Source organism: Panthera tigris, chromosome A3 (genome assembly GCF_018350195.1).
Source record: "Panthera tigris isolate Pti1 chromosome A3, P.tigris_Pti1_mat1.1, whole genome shotgun sequence".
NCBI lineage: Eukaryota > Metazoa > Chordata > Mammalia > Carnivora > Felidae > Panthera > Panthera tigris.
Genome location: NC_056662.1, coordinates 38,917,052 through 38,937,958, shown reverse-complemented (window position 1 = coordinate 38,937,958; position 20,907 = coordinate 38,917,052). Strand labels below are relative to the sequence as shown.

General features: G+C 36.2%; 1 protein-coding gene across 2 annotated transcripts in view; it reads left to right on the top strand.

Annotated features, from left to right (window-relative positions):
• The window catches only part of ESF1 (ESF1 nucleolar pre-rRNA processing protein homolog), a 63,778-nt gene that overhangs the window by 28,274 nt on the left and 14,597 nt on the right, over nt 1-20,907 (top strand). For both annotated transcript variants that reach the window (XM_042980925.1, XM_007086805.3), the window contains exon 10: nt 19,793-19,914. In XM_042980925.1, coding sequence (XP_042836859.1) covers nt 19,793-19,914 — 122 coding nt within the window. The remainder of the gene's footprint in view (nt 1-19,792; nt 19,915-20,907) is intronic.

Here is a 20,907-nt window from a genome sequence, read left to right as displayed (position 1 = left end):
AGCAAAGACAGCAGTGTGACTGGAGTGAGTAAGTGGGAAAAAGAATAATAGATGAGGTGAGACGGGTAATGTGGAGCCAGAAGGACTTGAACTTCTTCTGTGATTGAGATGATAAACTGTTGGAGTTTTGAGCTGAGGGGTGATAAGATCTGAATTATTTTTTTAACAGGATCATCCTGGGTGCTGTCTTGAGGGTAGATTAAGGTAGGAGGCAAGGACAAAATGGAGAAAATCAGTCAAGAGGCTATTGTACTACTCCTGATTGTGGATGGAATAGGTTTCCAAAGGAACCTCAAAAATTCTCTTTTAGTCACATGTTAATTTTAAGATGCCTGTTACATCTCAAAATAGGCATGTCAAGGAGACATTTGAATATACAAGTTAGAGTTCAGGAAAGAGGTCATAGCTGGAGATCTGAATTTGGATATCTTCCTTGTCCACGCCTCTGAAAGTGAAGAACACCAAAAGAGTGAGTATAGGTAGAAAGGAAGAAAAGAGGTTCAAAAACTGATCCCTGGAGTACTGCAGCATTTAGAAGGTGAGGAAAATATACATAGATTTATCCAAAGACAACTGGGAAGAAACCACCAAAAACCACAGGAGGAAATTCAGGATTGTAGGGTATCCAGACAGCCAAGTGAAGAAAGCATTTCAATGAAAAGATGGGTCAATAAAATATAGACTAAAAATGATCGGTGTGGAGATCATCAGATATCCAGTGATTTTTAACTGTTTTGGTGGAATGAAAGGGATAAGATTAACGTGGGTTCAAGAGAGAATGAGGGGTGGAATTGGAGACAGCATGTACAGACAATTCCTTTTTCTAAAGTATTTAACTGTTCAAGAGTTACAGGCATCATGACAGTTCATCCCTAAAAAGTACTTCAACATGTAACTTCCAAAAACAGAGTCTTCTACATCAGCACAGTATCACACTAAAGGAATTTAATATTGATAAATAGTCAAATTTCTCATTCATTCCAATAATATTCTTTATAGTTCTTTCGTGATTGTGTCAGTCAGTTTTAAAGTCTACAGTAGTGAGTTATAGAATACCCACAATCTGGATTTGTCTGATTGTTTTCTCACAGTTAATTCAGAGAGAAAGGTTTTGGTAAGATTTCTCCATAAATGGTGTTGTATACTACCCATTGCTTCATATCATGAAGTTCCTGATGTCAGTTTGTCCCATTATTTGTGCTGTTAACTTTGCTCACTCAGTTAAGGTGGCATCTGACTGGTTTTTCCATTGTAAAGGCACTTTTTTTTTTTTTTTTGGTAACTGGTAAGTAATTTGTGGGATGTATAAAATTACCCTATTCCCCAAAATCCTATCTGATGGCATTGCATTCTTTGATGATACTTGCTTGAATCAAGTTATTGTACCATCCATTGAAAACTGCTGATTTTCTGTCATTCCTTCTACGTTTATTAGTTAGCATCTACCCCCTTTCTTAATTTATTATGGACCAATGGATTGACAGATCTGGAGGAGTTTTTCTATATTGGGTCACAGAGGAATGGGAAAGAAACTGGAGGAGGAAGTAAGATCAAGAGAGCATTTTTCTTTCGTATGGGGAAAGTAACATGCTTCTAGAAATGACCCACCAGAGAGAGGAAAAAATGATGATGCACAGAGAACTGTGTTCTAAAGTAGGCAAAAAGAGTTGGAATATTTTTACACAAGTGGAAGAATTGGCTTTTGATCTATGTGCATGGGCATTTCATCCATTGTACCAAGAGAGAAGGCAAGGAGTCTGATCACAGGGTAATGGGTAGAAATGGTAGTGACAGCTTGTAGTGCTCTTCTATTTGCTTGTATTTTCTTAAGTGAAATAGGAAGAAGGTCATCAGCTGAGAGTAGGGATAAGAGAGGAGATAGAGATTTGGACAAAAAGAAGATATGAAATAGTTGTCTAAGAGTGGTAAAGAGGGAAATTTAATAGTACTGCTGAACACCAATAAGGGTGCACTTGCAGTTCATGTTCACGTAAAGTTAGATAAGTCAACATAATTATATTTTTCTTTAGCCACATTTAATGATGTGGTGCAATCATGGAGTAAGGGGAGATTTGGACTAAACCAGTCTAGTAGATTTGTCAACCAACTATGACCAAGCAGGAGAGGGGTAAGGGGATTGAAAGTTATATGCAAGGCAGTGATTGTCATGATGGACCAAGGGATCTATATTGGGTTAGGAGGAAAATGAGGGTATGTTGAGCATGAGGGATGGGGAAGAGGTGAGAAGATCGATGGATTGTAGGTCCCTATGAGACAGAAGGTTAGATACTAGAGAGAATATAATGGAAAGATTACAGCTAGTGTTTGAAGAGTAGGATACTTGAAATTAAGATTATGCGGAGATTGCAATTTAGGATTATGACATGGTCTAGTTATGGTCGTGGGAGTAACTTTTTAAGATGGAGTATAGAGTAATAGGAAAAGAGGAGGTCAGTGAACTATAAGGCCCAAGATCATCTGTGTAGATATTGCAATCACCAATATGACAGCGCTTATATTGGAGAGTGGCAGTGAGCCAAGGGCTTAGCTTTTCAAGATATAAGGGGAGAGACTAGTTATTAGGTATCTACAATAAGAAGAGCTTGTAGGGGTGCCTGGGTGGCACCCAGTTGGGCATCCGACTCTTAACCTCAGCTCAAGTCTTGGTCTTCAGGGTTGTGAGTGCAAGCCCCTCACTGGGCTCTGGCACTAGGTGTGAAGCCTACTTAGAAATAAATTAAAAAAAAAAAATTGAAAAGGGCTTGTAGGTAGTATAGTCTAATAACATGCCATTCAGAGTTGGGGACTTTAGGGAGAAGGGCCAGCCAGTGGACTGGAGGTGGCAATTAGTAGTAAGGACAAACTATGGGAAAGAAAAATTCACCACCTAAAAAGGATATTTGGGATATAAGTCCCAGAGGAGAACAGGTTTCAGTGAGACTCAGATTAGCAGGTAAATGAAGAAAATTCTATTAATGACTACTAATGAACGATTGTAACTGACTAACTTGTAGAAGGCCTTCATTGTTGGGGAAGAGTGAGAAATGGTCATGTTCTCAATCTTTATTAGATGAGTTGGAAGTTGTAGACTTCTTGTGGTGACAGTTTAAAATAGGGATAAAGGGCATAATGAGATTAATACTGGTGGTACTAAAGCTTTAATGTGGTGAGACTGAATTTCTTGAGGGAGCTCTTGTCTGATACCTAGAGCTGTAGGATTCTTTTTCAAAGGAGACATGGAAGCCAGAGGAGAAGCAGCAAGGACTCCTCTTACTGTCTCAGTTCACTCAGCCAGAAGGTATGGGTACAGCTCTTCCTTAACTTACTCTTTCTTCTACCCTCTACAGTTGTAATTCTGTTTTTATTCTGGTGTCCACTTTGTCCTTTGTCCTTCCTTTTTTCCCCTTTATTCCACCCTCATGCTTCTGTTTAGTGTCCAGTGGGAAGCTTAAACACAGAGACCCATTAATGACACATACCTATGTTCTTTGCATTATTTATTCTCTATTCAAAACTAAAATGTTTTTGAATCAGTTGGGTATTTTTTGCTAGGCAGCCCAGTTTCAAACATTTTAATTTTCATACATCTCAAAACCTGTTCACTATTTACTTTTGGCTATATCAGTATATCCAATCATTGTCAATGTATTCATTATTTGAAATGTATTCACAAAAATGTTTTTTGGTTGGAACTTTTAAAATAACCAGATGTGTAAAGTTTTGAGTTGAGTGGAGAGGAAAGCATTAAATGGGAAACCTGAACTTTAGGCTAAAGAATTTGCAGTATGCTTTGTGTTTTGATGATGGGATGGAAATGAGTTTGCAGCACATTATTCTGTCTTGTACACAGCTAGTAAGTGGCTAGAATTGTAGGGTGTGTGTTCCTTCCATGAATCATCCAGTTAACACATTGACTGTAAGGATTTTGTAAGGTTATAAGCTGAAACTTTTTGATGTGAAAAAAAGAAAAAAAGAATCATTTGTGGAATGTGTAATAAAAATGAAAACAGCTAGGGTTATCTAAAAAACATTGATTGGTAGCACATTTTCTACATAGAGTTGCCAGTAAATTTCTCTGAATTTCCTGGATTATTTTAAAGATTATTTTCTCTCTTAACAATATTAAGACTTAATTTTAAAAAGAGCTTTCCAAAAAGCTTTAAAAAAATATCTGAAGCAAGAATTGAGGATATTTTTGTATACCAGTCATAGTTTCAGAAAGTGCTAAAATTCCTGTATGTTTTGAAGTTTCAGGTTAATTGGTCTGCTGTCTTGGGATGCTTGCAAACATCTAGGATGACTTTTTTTTTAGTCAGTCATTCCTTCTCTGCCCATATATCACTTCAGTTGTACTGTTTGCATCTGTAGCCACTATTTCCAGACAGTAGTACTTTTGCCACAGATTTATAATCTCCCTGAAGTCAGTTCAAGAAGAGTGAGCTTGTTTCATGTATTGTTTTCCCACAGCCCACAGCTATGCTGATTTGTTTGAAGTTGTGAATTCTTTGGTCTTTAAAGCAGAACTTTTGCCTATTCTGTTTGAGGTTGCCCCACATCATCATTCTATATGCTAACTGCCTCGCTAGCCAACCATCATTTTTCTCACACATGTTCCATATGTTATTCTGATAGAATCCACTCAGACTACTTACTTTCAGCAGTTTCATTACTGTTCTTTTTTTTTCTGAAACTGGAAAATCATATAACGTTATGTTTACTAAACACATTGATTTTTTTCTTGATATTTTTTATTGTTATGAAATACATATAAAATTTACCATCCTAACCATTTTTTAAGTGTACCATCGGTGGTATTAAGTATATTCATGTTGTTGTACAGCCATACCCTCATCCATCTCCAGAACTATTTTTCATTTTGCAAAACTGAATCTGTGTCCATTAAACAGTAACTTTTCATTCTTCCTCTCCCCTGCCCCTGGCAACCACCATTCAGCTTTCTGTTTCTATGATTTTGACCACACTAAGTAACTCACAAATGGAATCATACAAGATTTGTCCTTTTGTGATTGGCTTATTTCAGTTAGTGTAACGTCTTCAAAGTTCATCCATGTTGTAACATATGTCAGAATTTCCTTCCTTTTTAAGGCTGAATAATTTTGTTATTACACACACATGTACATGCATGCCCCACATTTTACTTATCCATCCAAGTGATGGTCACTTGGGTTGCTTCCATATTTTAACTGTAACACATTCATTTTCATACATTTTCTATAAGCAGACATAATTGATTATATTAGACCCTCATTTTGAGTTCTCCTTTTTTTGTTTCATTTTCATACTTATTTTTATTTGTTTCTAAATAATCTTTATAATCATAATGCCTGTACCACATTCCATTGTGTTTCTGATATATAAATGATGAATCACTCCCCTAATGTTGTGTTTTAGGCTCCTTCTAATGTTTTGCTGTTGTGGATAACATAATAACCTTATATTGGGGTTTCTTAGGGTAAATTCCTCTTTTTAAAATTAATTAATTTATTATTGTTAATGTTTATTTATTTTTGAGAGAGACAGTGCAAGTGGGGGAGGAGCAGGGAGAGAGAGGGAGACACAGAATCTGAAGCAGGCTCCAGGCTTTGAGGTGTCAGCACAGAACCTGATGCAGGGCTCAAACTCAAGAACCATGAGATCATGGCCTGAGCCAAAGTCGGATGCTTAACCAACTGAGCTACCCAGGTGCCCCTAGGGTAAATTCCTAATAGTAGAACATCTTCACGTCTCTTATCATATATCTTGAAACAGTTCTATTAATTCATGATGTTAACTGGGAAACATTTTTTTCACTTCTGAAGATGCCTCAGAAATGCTAATAACATTTTGCACAGAATCAAAACTAGCTTCTACAGTAGGTTCAGGTTTTGAAGCCACATAAAGGAAAGGACATATGTACTTTCTGCAGATCTTTGGTTTGATACAAAACTTAATCCCACTGTGGGACCATATGCCATATTCTGGTTCTCTGAAACGTTTGCCAGCCTTTCTCAGTGCCCTTTCGGTTAGACTATTGTAGACAGATGTTCACTGACTATATAGTGCAATGATAATTTTCAGCTATGAGGTCCAAGATAAAGCCAGTAAAAATGTCTGTGGCTTGAACTGGTGGCTAGGCTAAGCAGGCTGAATCTGTCGATTTTCATGTGGGAAGGGCTCTGTATTACTCATTTCACATTGACACTGTTTGCCTGATGAGGCATTGTTTGCCTACTCGAGAAAGAGGTTGCAGACCTTCTTCCCTTAGGATAATCTTCATTAATGATAGCACTCATCAAATGAACTGTCAAGAGCTATATCCTTAACTCAATTTACTCATTCAGTGACATGGAAGACCTGTATCTGTTAAATTATTTGGCATAGCTTGAAAACCTGATCCTCTGTATGCCAAAAGAGGAGTGCCAGTAATTGTGACTTGAGTGAGTTCCCTTTGGTGTTTGAAATAATATGCCTTAGTGGTAAGTTGAAGCATGTACTTTGAAGGCATATGCTTCCCTAAGAATTGACTCACATAAAATAGGGAATTCTGGCTGCAAAGGACTTAACCAAGATTTTTCTAAGCATTTCAGCTTTGGTTGTCATAAAATAGATTTCATTTTAGATTCCCGTTAGTCCTTTATGTAGAAGCATGGGGGAGATTTTAAAATATTTGTTAAAGTAATTTGGATGCATAATTTTGATCAAGAAGAATTACATTTTATTTTTTTTAAGTTTATTTATTTTAAGAGAGAGAGAGAGCACGTGAGCAAACACAGAGGAAGAGCAGAGGGAGAGGGAGAGAGGGAGAATCCCAAGCAAAGCCCAGTGTGGGGCTTGATCCCACAAACCATAAGATCATGACCTGAGCCAAAAACCAAGAGTTGGACATTTAACTGACTGAGCCACCCAGGTACCCCAGAAGAATTACATCTTAAGATGCTCTTTGGGGATGCCTGTGTGGCTCAGTTGGTTGAACAGCTAACTCCTTATTTCAGCTCAGGTCACCATCCCAGAATTGTTGTGATTGAAGGATCAGTTATGATCTCCAACTGTGCTGAGCATGGAGACTGCTTGGGATTCCCTCTTTCTTTCCCTCAGTCCCTCTTTCCTGTGTACACTCGTGCGCTCTGTCCCTCAAATAAAAAATAATAAGTAAAAAATTCAAAAAAAATCAATAAAATAAATAAATACAATGCTCTTAGAGGAGAAATTTGCACTTACTGGATGCCTATTCTGTATCAGAAACTGTGCTAGGTGCTTTATAAAAAATATGACATTAAATTCTTCCAGCAATTCTTTAGTGATTATTAATGCATCTTATAGAACACTTAACTAGGCACAGACTTACTCAAGATCACAAAGGTGGGAGATAGAAAAACTATATTTCAAACCTTGGTGTGTCTAACTTAAGTACCCATTAAAAATTTTAAAGAGTATTTTCCTTGGATTACTAATTAAATCTGGTGCCTACTATCTTCATTTAGTGCTCTTCTCAACCTGTATATGTTTACTCTTGTGTACACAAAGATACGTAAAGATGTGTTCAGTGAATTTTATTTGAGAATTTGGAGAAATTTTATTTAAAAAAAACAATAAGCACTTACCTGGGATGACCTAGTGTGTACTTTCATAGACTTCTCAGGCTGTTGGGAACATTTTGGTCTGCAGCCAGGGTCACCTGTGTGATGATGTCAGAGAAGGCTGTCCTCTGACTAATAAGCTGCTTTGAAAGTTAACAAACAGAAAAGGCAAGAGAAATCTTTTGAGTGTTTGTTGTTGAACGCTACAAGCTTCTGGGCCTGCATGTTATTAGTTGGTATTCCAAGATTCTATCTTTTGAGGCCTAAAGAATGTTTGGTCTGTCATGGTTTCCTTAGTAGATTATGTCACCAAAGAATCCCTAAGAATAGAAACAGTGCTGACATAAGATAAACTGTGGAAGTATTGAAGTCCTAAGGTTTTGTTGTTTTTAAAAAATTTTTTTTTAATTTATTTATTTATTTTGAGAGAGACAGAGACAATGTGAGTCTTTGTGAAGAGGGGGAGAGAGAGAATCTCAAGCAGGCTCCACACTCACAGCACAGAGCCTGATGCGGGGCTCACATGAGATCATGAGCTGAAACTGAGAGTTGGACGCTCAACCAACTGAACCACTCAGGCACCCCAAAGTTTTTTGGGTTTTTTAAAATGTTTATGTGTTTATTGGGGGGAGGGAGGGCATGTGAGCAGGGGAGGGGCAGATAGAGAGCCTCAAGGAGCCTGATACGAGGCTCCATCTCACAAACTGAGATCATGACCTGAGCCAAAATCAGGAGTTGGACACTTAACCAACTGAGCCTCCCAGGCATCCCAAAGTCCTAAGTTTTACTGGTACTTTCATTCTATATCACTCTCATTCTATAATTTTTTTAAATGTAATGGAGGACATTGCCAATGAAATAGACTCTGGGTTAATTACACATCCTGGAAAAGTTGAAAGAGTAACCTTTAAATGATAGTCTGTGTCAGAGATTCCCAACCAATATACTGCCTTTGGATTACAAATTTGCCAAAGTGTTGATCCCTTTAGACCTTAGGCCAACCAGAGCCCTCAGGTTGGTTTCCTTCTCTGGTTGCCTCCTCCATTTATTCCAGTGTGCTATGTAAACATTTATCATTTATACTGCAATAGGAAAAAGTTTGCCAGGGTACTGCTACCTAGCAGTTATTTGCAAAATCTTTTTAGAAGTAGTCAGAGTGTATAGTTTACTTATATATAAACTCCAGCTAAATGTGGAAGGAAATACTTAGGTTGCAGCAAGAAAAATCTAACTTGAAAAGTTGTTAAATACTGAAATGCTAGGGAGGTTGATGTGTTTTTCATTTCCTTTTACTTTTGTAATATAAAGTTTTTTCTTTAATTGACTTAGAAATACAATTTTGGTTGGACCCTGGCCTCAAAATGTCCTTCTATATTAATAGCTTCTGTGGTCAGAAACTCTTCCAGGGAGGAAAATAGTTAGGCTCAGTTTCAAGCCACTAATTTATAGGCAGATTTTTCAAATACACTGTCTAGATTGAGACCTGCTTATAGTGAAATTTGTCATAGCATTAATAGTTTACTGTGATTATGAAAAGAGCATAGAGGGCTTGGTACCAGAAAATCTGGGTACAAGTACTTATTATTTTGATGGAGAGTAAATGACAAAAGACAACTGAAAGCCATTTTAATTTTAGCACACAGCTGTCAAAGAGTAAGCACTAACTACTTTTTTTATACTTTACTACCTGTATAAAAAAACAGATTCAAAATGTAAACAGTGTATTCTGCAGTTAAAAATAATAATAATAAAATGAACACCTGTGTACCATCTTAAGAAAAAACATTACATTAATGTTGGTGAGAATGCAGCTGGTGCAGCCACTCTGGAAAACAGTATGACAGTTCCTCAAAAAATTAAAAATAGAACTACCCTACAACCCAGCAATTGCACTACTAGCTAATTTATCCAAAGGATACAAAATGCTGATTCAAAAAGGCACATGCACCCCAATGGTTATAGCAGTGCTGTCAACAATAGCCAAATTCTGGAAAGAGCCCAAATGTTCATTGACTGATGAATGGATAAAGAAGATGTGGTATATACATACATTGGAATTCTCGGCGATGAAAAAGAATGAAATCTTGCCATTTGCAATGTTGGGGATGGAACTAGAATGTACTGTGCTAAACTAAATAGCTCAGAGAAAGACAAATTCCATATGATTTCATTCATGTATGGAATTTAAGAAACACAATAGGTGAATATAGGGAAAGGGAAGGAAAAATAAGAAACAGAGAGGGAGGCAAACCATAAGAGACTCTTAAATACAAAGAAGAAACAGGGTTGCTGGAGGGGAGGTGGGTGGAGGGATGGGCTAAAAAGGTGATGGGCATTATGGAGGGTACTTATTGGGATGAGCACTGGGTATTATATGTGAGTGATGAATCACTGGGTTCTACCCCTTAAACCAGTACTACACTGTATGTTAACTAACTTGGTTTTAAATAAATACATTTTAAGAATTAAATTAAAAAATGAAAGAACATTACCAATATCTGTGGTCCTTTATGAGACTCCTCAGTTACAACCTCTTCCTTCCTCTACCAGAGGAAACTATGAAACTACATTTCATGTTAATCATTTTCTTTTTCTGTGTAATCATTTTACCACATATACATATATCCCTAAACAGTTTTGTTAATTATGACCTTTATAAAAAGTATCTTCTCTGTATCCTTCTATCATTTCCTTTTTTCTATTAACATTCTATTTTTGAGATTATCCATATCAATATATAAAGATATGGTCTATTAATTTTCACTATTACACAGAATTCCATTGTAGATATGTAACAATGTGGCTGTTCTATTGACAGTTATTATAGTTTATTCCTATCATAAACAATATCTTTGTGAACATTCTTGGACTTCTCACCTAGGAACACAGAGAGAGAATGCCTTAGGTATATGTAGAATTCCTTGGTTGTGGAGCCTGCTCACAGAATTACCTTGACTAGGTTGTGCTGAATTGTTTTCCCAGCTTTTACTCTAACCAGTAGTTTCCGTGAGTTCCCAAAGCTCTTTATCCTCATCTTTAATTGATATTGTCAGGCTTTTCAGTTTTTGCCAGTTGAATATATAAGTAATGGTATCTCAGTATGGTTTTAATGTGTGTGTTACTGTCAAATATTTGTTGAGTTCCTGCCATGCGTGCCAGACTCTTCTTTTCTCTGGACATGGAACACTGAACAGACTTTTATGGGGTCCTACATTTTAGGTTATGGAGGTTAGGAGAAAGGAGAGAAGGGAATATAGAAAATGAATAGGTAAAATAATGAAGTGGTGATTAAGGGCTATAGAAACAAAAAGATAAAGTCTGGATGGGGAGTAGGAAGTTCAGGGGTGAGAGTAGGTAGTGATTTAAATAGGACAGTCAGGAAAGGCTTCATTGAGAAAGTGGTGTTTGCACAAAGACCTAATGGAAAGGACAGTACACACTAGTTGTTATCCTGGGAAAGAGCATTTCAGGCAGAGGAAAGAATAAATGCAAAAGCCTTTAGGGGGAGTATTTCTGATATGCCCAAGAACACTAAAGCAGAAGTGACTGGAGCAGAATGAGCCAGGGAATGGAGAGTAGTAGAAAATGAGGGCAGAAAGGTGGCCAAATCACAGAGGGTTTTGAGACCTCTGGATGGACTTTAGCTTTTACTCTAAATGAAATGTGAAATGGAAGTGATATGTCTAACAGTCCTTTGTCTTTTATAGGATTTTTGATAACAGTCCTTTGTCCTTCTTCAATATGAAACTCTTCCCCAGCCTCCACCCCTTGCCACACACTCTCTTGGAGGTTTATCTAATGAATAAAAGTTCTTGATTTTAATATTGCTAAGTCAGTCATTATAGTTAATGGTCTCCGTGTTTCATCTAAGTAATCCTTTTCTATACAGATGAGACTGATATTCATCTTTATTTTCTACTAAAGGTAGAAAGTTTTATGTGTTTGACATTTAAGTCCTTGATTCATCAGGAATTGATGTTTTATATGATATAAGGTAGACATCCAGTTTCATCTTCTTCTACATGGATTTTTTTAAATGTTTATTTTTGAGAGAGTATGAGCGGGGGAGGGGCAGAGAGAGAGAGAGAGAGAGAGAGAGAGAGAGAGAGGGGACAGAGGATCTGGAGCAGGCTCCACACTAACATCAGTGAGCCAGCTGCAGGGCTCAAACCCACAAACCATGAGATCATGACCTGAGCTGAAGGTGGACGCTCAACCAATTGAAGGTGGGCTCTCAACTAACTGAGCCCCTACATAGAGTTTTTTTTTATCCTGTTCCATTTATTAGATAATCTCTCCTTTTCCCCAATAATCTGACCTATCACCTCTGTCATGTACCAGAGTTTCAAAATTGCATGGATTTTGTCTATATTGAATATATTCTGCATAAACAAAACAAACAAACAAAACTGCCTGGATCTATTGCTGGGCTCTCTGTCTTATTAGTTAATTGGTCTATCCCTGGACTAGTACCACACTTCTTAAGCTGGATAAAGAGTACAAATGACCCCCATATATACCCTGCCCCCCCAGAACAATTGGTTGAAGGCTCTTTGAAGAAAGCAAACTCTAACAACAACAACAAACCACTTGCGAGTACTGAAGTTTGCAGTATTTTCAGGGCAGAGCCAAAATTCAGTTAAAGCAAGATGATGAAGAAAATGTTCAGAGACATAATAATTGAGTTTTTACTGTTAATGCACTGTTAATTCCAGAGATTTAGTGGTAGAGAGTGGAGGGAAGAAGAGATAGTGACAGAAAAGTAGATGTATAGTTAACTTCTGAGATTAAGAACATGGGAGAGGGGCGCCTGGGTGGCGCAGTCGGTTAAGCGTCCGACTTCAGCCAGGTCACGATCTCGCGGTCCGTGAGTTCGAGCCCCGCGTCAGGCTCTGGGCTGATGGCTCGGAGCCTGGAGCCCGTTTCCGATTCTGTGTCTCCCTCTCTCTCTGCCCCTCCCCTGTTTCCGATTCTGTGTCTCCCTCTCTCTCTGCCCCTCCCCTGTTCATGCTCTGTCTCTCTCTGTCCCAAAAATAAATAAAAAAACGTTGAAAAAAAAAATTAAAAAAAAAAAAAGAACATGGGAGATTAGGGGGGACCTGATGATTAGGGGCTTTTTGGGGTGACCAAAAATAGGGATAAAAAGCACAGAGATTATTCCTGGTGGGTTCAAGGCAGATTTTGGTGGTGAGGCTGTGAGTATTGAAGATTAGGGAAGGAGGGGTATCTACTTCTGTTGCCATGGATGCACCAAGGTAGTCCCCCCACTTAACCCCATTCTGGGGAGAGGCAAATTTACTGTGTATCACAAGACTCCCCCTTGACTCCTGTTGGCAATTACAGGTGAGGAAGCCAGTATAACTAAAGAACACACCATCTTAATTCCATGTCCCAGGGGCCCACTTCTGAACCCTGCTAGGAAAGGGTTGCCTTTCTCCACAGTGCTATCTTTTGTCCCTGGCTTTTAAGATACTTTAGTGTTCTAGGGTTTCATTTTGGTTTATCTAGATCATATTTTTGCTTGGTAGCTTTAATCTTGTGTAGAGTTAACAGGATACCCACAGTCTTGAAGATTATTATCTTTCATCAGTTCTGAAAACTTCTCAATCATTTTCTCTTAAAATATTGTGTTTTCCTCATGTTCTCTATTTTTTCCTTATGGAAATCCCATTTGATATGTGTGGTACCTTCTCATTCTATCTCTGATAACTCACATGTTCCATACTTTTGAACCTATGAAGCATGCTGGGTAATTGCTTCAGTTTGTCTTTCAGTTCATTCATTTTTTTTCTTTACCTCTGTATAGGCTGCTGTTTAACTTGGCTGTTGACTTTATTATTTCAGTTATATGTTTCATTTGAGGAAGTTTTGTTTCCTAATCTGTCTCATATTTTTGATAATCTTATCTTTTAATTTTCTCTTTTGTTTTTTTTTTAATATGCTGATTTCTTATTCTGTATCTGATAATTCCAAAATCTCTAGCTGTTATAGATCTGGTTTTTGTATTATTTTGTTTCTGCGGACTCTGGCTCATATTGGCTTTTTATTGTGATCTCATTGTTCTGGGATCCGTCTTTACCTATGGGAATTCTCAGAGGCCTGGGTCAAAAGTACTTCTTCAGAGAGTGCTTTAGAAAGTATTTGCCAGACGCCTAAGGGCACTTCCATTCCAAGACCAATTGAAACCAAATTTTTGGTTTGAGGTATTTGGGGCCACACAGATAGTGTGAATTCTAGCCACAAACCCATGGATTTGTAGGCTTGTGGTTATAAATTCTCTGGGGAAAAAAACATGTTTTTACTTCCCTTGTTCTGCTCAAAGCCAAAGCCCAAAAAGGCATGTATTCATTCCCTCTAAATTTTTGGAGGAGGGGCAGCACCCACTGAAGGTACCCTTAAGGATCCTGGCTTCGAGGTAGTGGTCTCTGATAGGAACTTCCACCATAATCAGACACTGAACATTGCCTCTTGCCTCCTTGGCTAGCAGCCCATTAAAACCCAAGATCCATGCTAGACCATAATGGATGGATGGATGTCCCCAAGGGAAAGTCCTTGCTTCTGAGCTAGTATAACATTTCTATTTGAGCTTTCTTATTGTGACTAGACTCCAAAAAATCCCCTTTGTTTCCTTACATCTTAGCCCTTCTTAAAAATTATGTATTAACTTTCTACCTTGTCTGTAAACATTACATGTAAAAAATAAGGGTAGAATAAACAGTTGTCATTCCTCTTTGCCATAAATTAAATAGCAAAATGGCTTCATCAGAGTTAGCCAGAATTTTATTCTGTTATTATTAGGACAGCTTGTTATTATATACATTGTGATTACAAACTACTTGAAAGGGGAAAAAAAAAATAAAAAAACAAAGTACAGACAAATACAGAAAACAATAGCTCCCTAATGAGGCCCAAATGTCTTGTATTTGAAGTCGGCTTTTTAAGAACATTCAATTCTAAGAAGTGAGGACAGCTTGGTTCATAATAAATTGAAAATACTTATAAATGGAAGGCATCACTCTTAAGGGAGAGTAAAAGATTTAGAAGAGCTTAGAGTATAAGCTCAAATTCAAGGCAAATGTAAAACAGTTGCTACCCACTGATAGTTTTTAGACATTCAGCAACAACAAAAAACATTAACATGTATTCATTCAGTACATACTTTTTAGGTATTTTCTATGGATACCTCATTGAATGCTTTGGGAGATACAGAATTAAATGTTATGGGAGAAACCATTTCCAGTCTAAGTAGTTTATCTCTACCCTTTTATCCTTATTATCTTTATTATGTTGTTTCCACATAGTAGGTCTAACCGTATTGTAACAGTATTAAGTGTGTACAAGGAGCATTTGTATCAGTTCTATCTGATTGATAATTCTTACTGTTTACTATTGTTCCCCGAACTAGTTATTTTACTTTTTAGTTTCACGCATTGTTGCCCTCTATCTATAGGTTGGGAACAAATTTGACTTGTTTATCCTTTCATTTGTACTTTTCTTTTAACAGACATTAGGTGTCTGTTTAGGTCCTCCACTAGCCACCAGGGTACTCTTGCGAGGCCAGGGGGGAAACAAGCTATGGTCTCTATCTTCATGAGGCTTGCAAGCTAGTAAAGGAGGCAGCCATTAATAATAATTTTAAAAATCACACAAGTATGAAGTTGCAACTGTGATAAATGGTATAGAATAAAAGAATATAGTACTGTAAGAATTTAAGAAAGAGGGATTTACAGAAGTTAAAAAAAAAGAAATTATGAACCAGATTCTGAACATGTTCTAAACAATTTCTTGTTCTGAACAAGTCTTAAACCAAGTTCAAAACATATCAAGTATTTACCTTTCTTATTTCAAAGGTTGATAGTTTGACTTATCCAGTATGCTTTAAGGATACCTAAGTACATAATCACTTGATTATTGTGGAGAAAAAAATACCACCGGGAAGATCCTCATTACTCACATGGACCAAGTATTCCTGTGACTTCTATTATATAAGTAAATGTGTTCTTCCCTCTGCCTACCCCATTGAGGATAACTGGCCCATTTGAACAGATACCTTTGATTTCAGTGTTCTTCAGGAGATGGCTGGTGGTTTTCCTCTAAAACCCTTATACACAGAATGAATTCCAAGTTGGGAGTTCTCTCTGATGGTGGTGGTGGTGGTGGTGGGGGTAGTTAGTTACATTTTAAAAAACTGCTTTTGGAATTACAACCATGAATAAAGATTGAGTCATTAAATGTTCATAAGTATTCTCAATGGATCCTAAGTCCTCACTTAAATAAAAAGTGCCAGTTTCAGCCTATATCAGAAATCTTAAAATATGCATTTTGTTTTTATAAACAAAACCAACTATACTACCTACTTGAGTTAAGTTATTCATGTCCTGCCCCTTGAAGACTTTTCAAATATTTCAAATGAGTAAGGTCAGGAGAAATATATAGTCTTGTTTTAGTGGATTTTAAAAACATATTTGAAAGTATTTTTGTATATATGCAAACTACCAAAATAATTTTGAATGGATTGTACTTAAATTATTGTCATAATTGAATCATCTGTTTGTGGCTGGCTTTGAAAGAGTTTTTTACCTCTTATTTGTAGGATTATTGAGTTATTTTTAACTAATTCAGCAGTCCTTGGCTATACACTTAAACTTTTTAAAAACAAATTTGTGCAAAACTAAAAACAGTTATAATGAAGTTGTTTTTTAGTCACATAGTGGCTTCTCTCAAATGAGGCTAAAACTGTCTGAAGAATGTTCTTGTGCATATGCCAAGAGGCTTCTGGGATGGACATATTTTTAAGAACCAGAGCATAAACAACTGTGATCTGTGGCAAGAGATATAAATGACCTCATGATGACAATGAGAACAAAGCATTTTTAAGTTATCATGGTGTTGTGTTCATTCACTGCAATGTGTTTGTCATTCTACTTAATACACATTTGGTGTATTAAGTGAGAGCCAGGCAAAAAAATTACAGACTGTATTGAACTGAAGATAACTATTTCTTTGTTGTTATAAACCAACTAAATATCAGAAAAAAAGTTTAAAATATTTTCTGAGAATAATATTTCATGAATTTTCTGCAGCTATAGGTCCTTAAACACACATACCCAGACCACTTTGGGATAAAGGCTATTTATTTATATCCTAAAGTTTTGATTCATTTTCTGTTGGAGAGAATATGTTCCAAACTTACAAGATCAAACAGTTGGCTTGAAATAAGAATTCCTCCTTCAAGACAGATCAATTAAGTGTTTATTAAGTACTTACTATGTGTCTGGCACTATGTTAAATATTATGGAATACAAAAGAAGGTGACTTTAGCTGCCTTTGGTTTAGTTGGAAGAAAACTCTAAAGTAAAATAGATGTTATATAATCAAGTACCAAATAAAATAATATATAACTTCTCTGATACAAGTAATGAAATAGCCCTTCTTTTCAGAAATGACTTCTAATCATTGTTTAGAACAGTGGTTCTCAACTAGAGGTAATTTTGCTCCCAAGAAGACATTTGGCAATATCTGGAGACATTTTTATTTTCATGACTGAGGCTATTGGCATCTAATGGATAATGCAGAGATATTGATAAACATCCTTACAACTACAGGATAGTTCCTCACAACAAAGAATTATCTGGTCCAACATGACAGTAGTGCTGAAGTGAGGAATCCTGCTATAGAACCTACAAATGTCACAGTGCTAATAAGTTTTGAAGTTATGGGAGCTGGCCTCCTGTTTTCCTGTAGACCTCTACTGCACCTGTAAATGTTCTTTGCCTGAGACCCTTAGATCCTTATATAGAAATGACCTTTGAGTATCCATAAGCCCCTGAATGCTGTATGCAAGTGTTTCCAGTACAGTGTTTCAGAGAGAGATTCTATATCTTATCAAATTCTCAAGGTACCCATGTTCCAAAGAATGTTAAGACCCTACATGTGTAGTAGAAGTTCATAGTGATTGAGACACATCAAAACAATGTCCTAGTTACTTAAAAGAGACAATGGTACGGAGCTTTCCTCAGCATCATTCTAAGCATCACGTTAAGCTTCAGGGATCAAAATTAAACAATACTTTTTGGTGAAAAAAAAGTCTCTAAATATATTAATTTAATATTTTGGAATAATAAAATCTTTCTTAGTGTTTGAAGAAATTATACTATAATACCTTAAGATTATTTAAACATCTTATTTAATAATACAATACTGTGCATGTAGAATTAGACTAGACTGATTGCATGCTAACCCACAGGCATAATATACAAACCTACTATTTTATTATTTGAAATCAACGTCTTTTGTCAGGATTTGTTGCTTTCTCCCAAATGAGGGTCCCAATTTACATTTCCTTAGTGCTGTGTATCTGTTGATTCAGTCAGAGATCTGGACATCATTTTGTACAGTACACATTTCTCTTACAAATGGTTAAGTAAAGTGAATTGTATTTTTCTCATAAGAAACATCTTTGAATTGAGAGTTGTGGTTCTGATTTGGCATGCAATAAATCAGAGATCTTACCAGCAGTATCTCATAAAAACAAATCTACATAACCTTGAGTATGCATATAATTTAATACTTTTCTAAGTCATAGAAATTTGGAGATTAAGTCTTGGCTTAAAAGCCAAGGAAGGGACCTTAGAGATCATCTATTCCAGCTGTTTCAGGCTGTTCTTTGAGGCACAAGACCCAAAACACTACTTTTAGTTGTTATGTATTTGGACTTCTACCAGATATTTTCTTTGAGGGGGGTAAAAAAAGGTGTATGTGGGTGGGAGGGTTGCATGCTTCTGATCTAGACCAACTGCTCTTTGCAGATAAAGAAACTGAGACCCAAAGCTTTTGATTTTATTCATCCACTATATACATTTCTTTTCTCTGGGTCAGACCAGCATTTTAGATGTATCTGGCCATGGTATAGAGGATAGCCAAGCAATTACAGTCATGTAGCTTCCTAGCTGTACGTTCTTAGGCAAGTTGCTGAATGTTCTTAGTCTCAGTATACTTACCAGGAAAAAAAAAAAAAAAAAAAAGAATTGTTATATACTTAGGATTGTTTTCACCTTAGAATTTAAAAAATATCTGGGAAGATGATCTGGATTGACCGTGACTCTCTTAAAAAGCATTTTGAATCATTCCACTAATATTTTTCTGAAATGAATATTGTGTCATCTAAATATTGAAGCTGCCTCCTCCCCAAATTGAACCATGATGTCCAGAAAATACTGTAAAGTAAAACAAACATCTTTATTATCAAAGGTGACAACACCAGTAATCACATTTTCTTTACTTTGGCAGTAGTGAGGGTCTCCATGGATGGTAGGTCAGCCTCAGGGCTTTTTCTTCCCCACTTTCACTCCTGTCCAGATATTACATAAGCCTCGTAGAAACACAAGTTAGGTACTGCAGAATATAAGAAATAGAGATGAAGTATTTAGAGATGAAGTACAAGAGCAAATGACAGCATTGAAAGAGGTAAACCATACAAAGTGGAATCAGAACTTGGTGGTCCTTTTGATCTTAAGGATGTATTTCACAGAGTAGTTGAGAGATTATGAGAACTCTTTCCTCCTGGCCTATTTCAACAAGGATTGCCTTACTAATCAATTTTTGATAGTCACCTATAGTTACCAGGGAATGCAGTCTTTTTATTTGGGCAACAGAGCAATTAGATATAATTATGTTAAAGACCACTTACCATTTGCTATTAAAAGTGAATGATTAGTTGTATCCTGAGAAGATTTTGTTCCAGGATTTTTCTTAGAGTCTCAAAGCATTTAAGTATAGAGAAATAAAATTTAAACCTAAATAAAGGATTTTTCTTTAGTGGTTTGACTGCATATCAACTTGCTGGGTTTGCTTATTTATTTTGGTTTGATTAAGTTTATTATTGTTTGTTATTAGGAAATAGCATTGATATGATTTGATCCTATATTACTCTGATTTTGGAGTTACATAATTCAGTATTGTATTTTATTTTGTTACTCTATTAAATATCTGTAAGTGATCTTTTTGGTAAATTATATTTTCAACTGAATGAAGATAATAACATTTTATTTTTTTATTTTATTTTTTTAAAATACTTTTATTTTACCTAAGGACGAGGGAAGCTTCTTTTTGTAGAATATAGAACTATATCCAGCTAATGTATGAAAAGGGACAGCATAGAATTTAAAATAAGATAATAACATTTTAAACTGAACTCTATTTGTGTTTTTTCTTAGGTCTGAAAGAAAGTGCAGAAGAGATGGTGAGAAACAAACTGGAAGGAAAAGATAAACTGACCCCTTGGGAACAATTTTTAGAGAAAAAGAAAGAGAAGAAAAGACTGAAAAAGAAACAAAAGGTATCAATGATAATTTTGGGCAAATATTTATTGAACAACAATCATGTATCAGAAGATATCAGAAGATAGATAGCTAACCACTCACTAGAGTAGGCCATGTTATCACAATTTTAAGAAAGAGGAAAGGGAAAACCCAATAGCTTAAGTGTTTTCTACAAAGCTACATAATGAGGTACAAATCCTAATAAAAGCCCAGAGCCATTTTAACTACTGTGCTCTAGTATTTTACATTTACATGCTACCTAAATAAAATAAACAGCTTAATTGATACCTAGATATAAAACAGTTTGGTTCTGTTTCTATTTTTAAGAAAGAAATATGCATACAGATTCTTCTACTTGAGGATATATACACATAGAAATTTTTAACATGCATGAATTTTTTTCTACATTTGTGTTTCTCAACCTGAATTTTTCATTTTTCAGTATTAATCATATGAATCTTTTAACATCTTGTCATTAAATCCCTTTAATTAAGGCTATTTCCTCTGTGCTAATATGTTGTCTTGAAAAATCTGATTTGACTCTCATTATTGGGGGATAATATCTTTTCCACAGAGTCCTTAGTAACAGCAGAGACCACTTAATGGTTTTTGCTGCTAAAAATGCTCTATCTTGTCATTGAAATGTAGCATTCTAGCAGTACTGTACAGTTATTGCCTTAAGATAATATCAGTAATCACAGAATTTTGCAACTTTAGTAATCTTAAACGATTAGTTCTAGTCCAATCTTGATGCTTTATAGTTGTTGGAAATTAAGTGATTCATCTCCAGATACACAGCTTATTAATGGCCAAGCTGAGACCAGAATCCAGATCTCTCACTCCAGTGTCCTTTCCACTATACCGTATTCTCTAAATATACTACATAAGCTTGTGCTTTTGATGCAGATGTGACTTTCAGTGCTTGTGAAGATGGAACCCTGCAAAATTGAATGATGCACTGGAGGGACTTTTAATACTCCTCTATTTAGTCAGTGTTCCTGGAAATAGAT